The 2,917-nt window shown below is 38.4% G+C and overlaps 1 protein-coding gene across 1 annotated transcript in view; it reads right to left on the minus strand.

The window, feature by feature from the left end:
* Nucleotides 1-1,165: 1,165 nt before the first annotated feature.
* Nucleotides 1,166-2,917, minus strand: part of GALNT2 (polypeptide N-acetylgalactosaminyltransferase 2) — a 45,281-nt gene continuing 43,529 nt past the window's right edge. The window contains exon 15 of the mRNA XM_010023526.1: nucleotides 1,166-1,812. Within this exon, the coding sequence (XP_010021828.1) occupies nucleotides 1,652-1,812 (161 nt within the window). The 3' untranslated portion in view covers nucleotides 1,166-1,651. The remainder of the gene's footprint in view (nucleotides 1,813-2,917) is intronic.

The raw sequence follows: 2,917 nt of genomic DNA on the forward strand, positions 1-2,917 counted from the left end.
ACCCAGGAACTGCTCTATTTCCAGGAACAGAGACAGAGGGTAACTGCACCAGTGTACTACAGTACAGCAGGTGGTTTTCATCTCCCTGTGACCAACCCTTACATTTTTCCCAAGATCCATCGTCTCATCAAAACCACTTCCTGGCACTGAACATCTACCCTAACTTTTGTCACTGCTATCTCGCTTATTAGTACTTACTTACCTTTCCTTTTCATTTTAAAAGCTCATTGAAGCATTTGCGTTCAGTAAAAAACTATACAGTCTATGCAAACATAAGAAAGGACAGGCCAAAGTTGGGGTTAACTTTGACAGTATTATTTTAATATAAAAATGACATCAGCTGGACTGAAGCTGCAAAATGCACAGGATCTATGGTTAAAACACATAGGATCTGCTGGTATCCAGGCTGATTCCCAGAGCCGAGCCTGAATCCATTCAAAAGCTCCATTTAAAGAAACAAAATGGAAGAAAATTCCCCAGTAGTAGGTCTATAAATTAAGCAAGTGCAATTCAGAGATATTACATAGCTGCTCATCCTTGCAAGTTAAAATTCAGATCTTGTGCTGTCGACAGTGACGTTACTATTGCATCTTATTTCTACAACTCAAAAGGGGAGTCTGAGACTAATTTTTCTCATTAGGGCCAGAACAAAACTGTGCTGAACCCACATGGCTGCACGGAAGGTCTGCACCGTTTACATAGTTTTGTAACAAAGAAAGAAGTATCTTAAAGACAAAGTACTACAGAAATGATCAACACAAATACCAAGTACAAGTTTAAGGTTATCAAGAGCACATGTAATGAATTTCCAAGTTGGAAGAAGCAATCAGAGCAATCATCTGTGCAGATGCATTGGCTTATTCTGCTATTTTCTTTCTCCTCCTGAGTTTCATGATCTCCAGTGAGGGTGAAGTGTTAAGAAGTAGATCCAGTTTGCAAAGCAAAAGCATCCAGTGTTAGCACGGACATCATACTCAGCAGCACAAAATCCACACCTTCATAAACTTTCACTCTCCTAGCATTCCAATCCAATTTCTGTTTATACATACGTCAATCACTTTGTTGATAATTATAGGATGATGAAAACTGATATAAACTGTTGGGAGCTGACAATATATATACTTTTATATATTTATATTTAGAGTTCATCATAGAAAAGTTCATATTCAAATTACCAAGTACACACAGGAGAAAAAAAAGCCTTCAAAATGACACTTCTGTTTCTGGAAACGACAAACCATGTTTTCTATGCAAATGGAGTTTTCAAATGACCTTCTCCTAGCAATTTTTCCCACCCTCCCTCCCACACCCTGTTCCCCACAGGTGTTTCTTCAGATCCTTTTTTATCATACATCAGTTGTTCCTAGAGTTAATTATCTGCTGTGCAAGTGTGTAACTGAAGACGGAAAGGAACCGTTGAAGTCTTCACACCAAGAAGGAATTGTGCTGCAGTCATGTTCAGTGACACTTTTGCAGTGCTCCAAGTCCCCTGGATCCCTGCTGTCTGCTTCAGCACTCTCCTACTTTCAGATAAAGGTGGAATACTGAGGTATATAAGTTCCGTGGAAAGTTTTAAGAAATACATCAGTAATTCAATCAAAACTTTGCCCAATGTCTCTGAATTGAAACAGCATTTTGCTTCTAAGTCTTTCTACTGCTGCAGATTGAGTGTGAATTTCCACTGTTGTGACAATGAAGGACTGCAGATCTCAACGGTGAGACCACCATTTTTGGCATTTCGGCTGTCTAGACAGAGGTTGCTGCCAACGTGCCTCAGTTTAGAGTTGCTTTCAATTTGTTCCCATTTCTGAAAGAGAAAAAAATAACAGTTACTGAGCTAGAAGAGCAGGAAAAGGAAGAGTTCTACATCCTGTCCTTTGAAGTCTTCATAATCTTCCCTGGCTTGTGCTTTGGTAAACCATGAAAACTTCGATAATAGTACACAGTTTAGCTGATCCTTGAATAAGAGCATACAAGTTATGGCAAGCCTTGACAAAACAACTGCTCGTTCAGCTAACATACTGCAATAGATATAAAATGCACAAAGTTGTGTTACCTGTGTGAAACCTTTAGTCTGAAGAAAAAAAATAAGTCACAAACCCCATCCACCTAACACTACAAATCTGAACACAGAGAAGCAAGAAGCACAATCACTGAAGGCAACTTTACAGAAATCTGTCAGACACCTTTCAAGTATATAGAAGGCAACCAGTCAATCTGTGCTGTTAGAAGCTCTTTGCTCAAGGTGATGCCAAGGATAGAGTAAATCCCAAATACAGGATGTTGACTTAAAAAAAAAAAAAAAAAAAAAAAAAGCAGCAGCTTTTTCTTTTGTATTTCTAACATCGTGCCTTTAAAACTTATTAAAAAACTATCTTGCTTCCTTAGTTTCCTTTTCTGGAAGGTGGCAAGAATAGTCTTCCTTCAGCAAGGAATAGCACTTTTGTTACCTGTCTGCAGAACTGGAGATACAGAAGAAAGCTGGCAGATGATCAGAGCTGGTGACTTAGCAGAAGGAGATGAATTGTTACATGACTAGATCAAAAAGATGGCATGACTCTGCAAATGTGATTTTCCTCAGCCATAGGAAATAGATGAAGTTAGAATACTGCACTAATGAAAATGAACTGAACAAGTCTAGTGCTGTTATAAATAGGTCACATCTGAAAAGATGACAGACAAACCACACTCTTCTGAAACACATACTACATAATCTTCTAACTTCACTGAATATGATTTTTCAAGAATACATTGTGGAATACATATTCTATTTCAGAAATCAGATATGGCAGTTGAAGACTGTTACACATCAGTGCTGTTGGGTGAGACCTTTACAAAAGCCACTGTTTGGATAAAACCTCCTTATGTTCATAAAAGATTGCACTGGCTCATGAAAAGCTCGGTACACAAGCTTATT

The sequence above is a fragment of the Nestor notabilis genome, unplaced genomic scaffold (assembly GCF_000696875.1).
Source record: "Nestor notabilis isolate BGI_N333 unplaced genomic scaffold, ASM69687v1 scaffold2391, whole genome shotgun sequence".
NCBI classification, from domain to species: Eukaryota; Metazoa; Chordata; class Aves; order Psittaciformes; family Psittacidae; genus Nestor; species Nestor notabilis.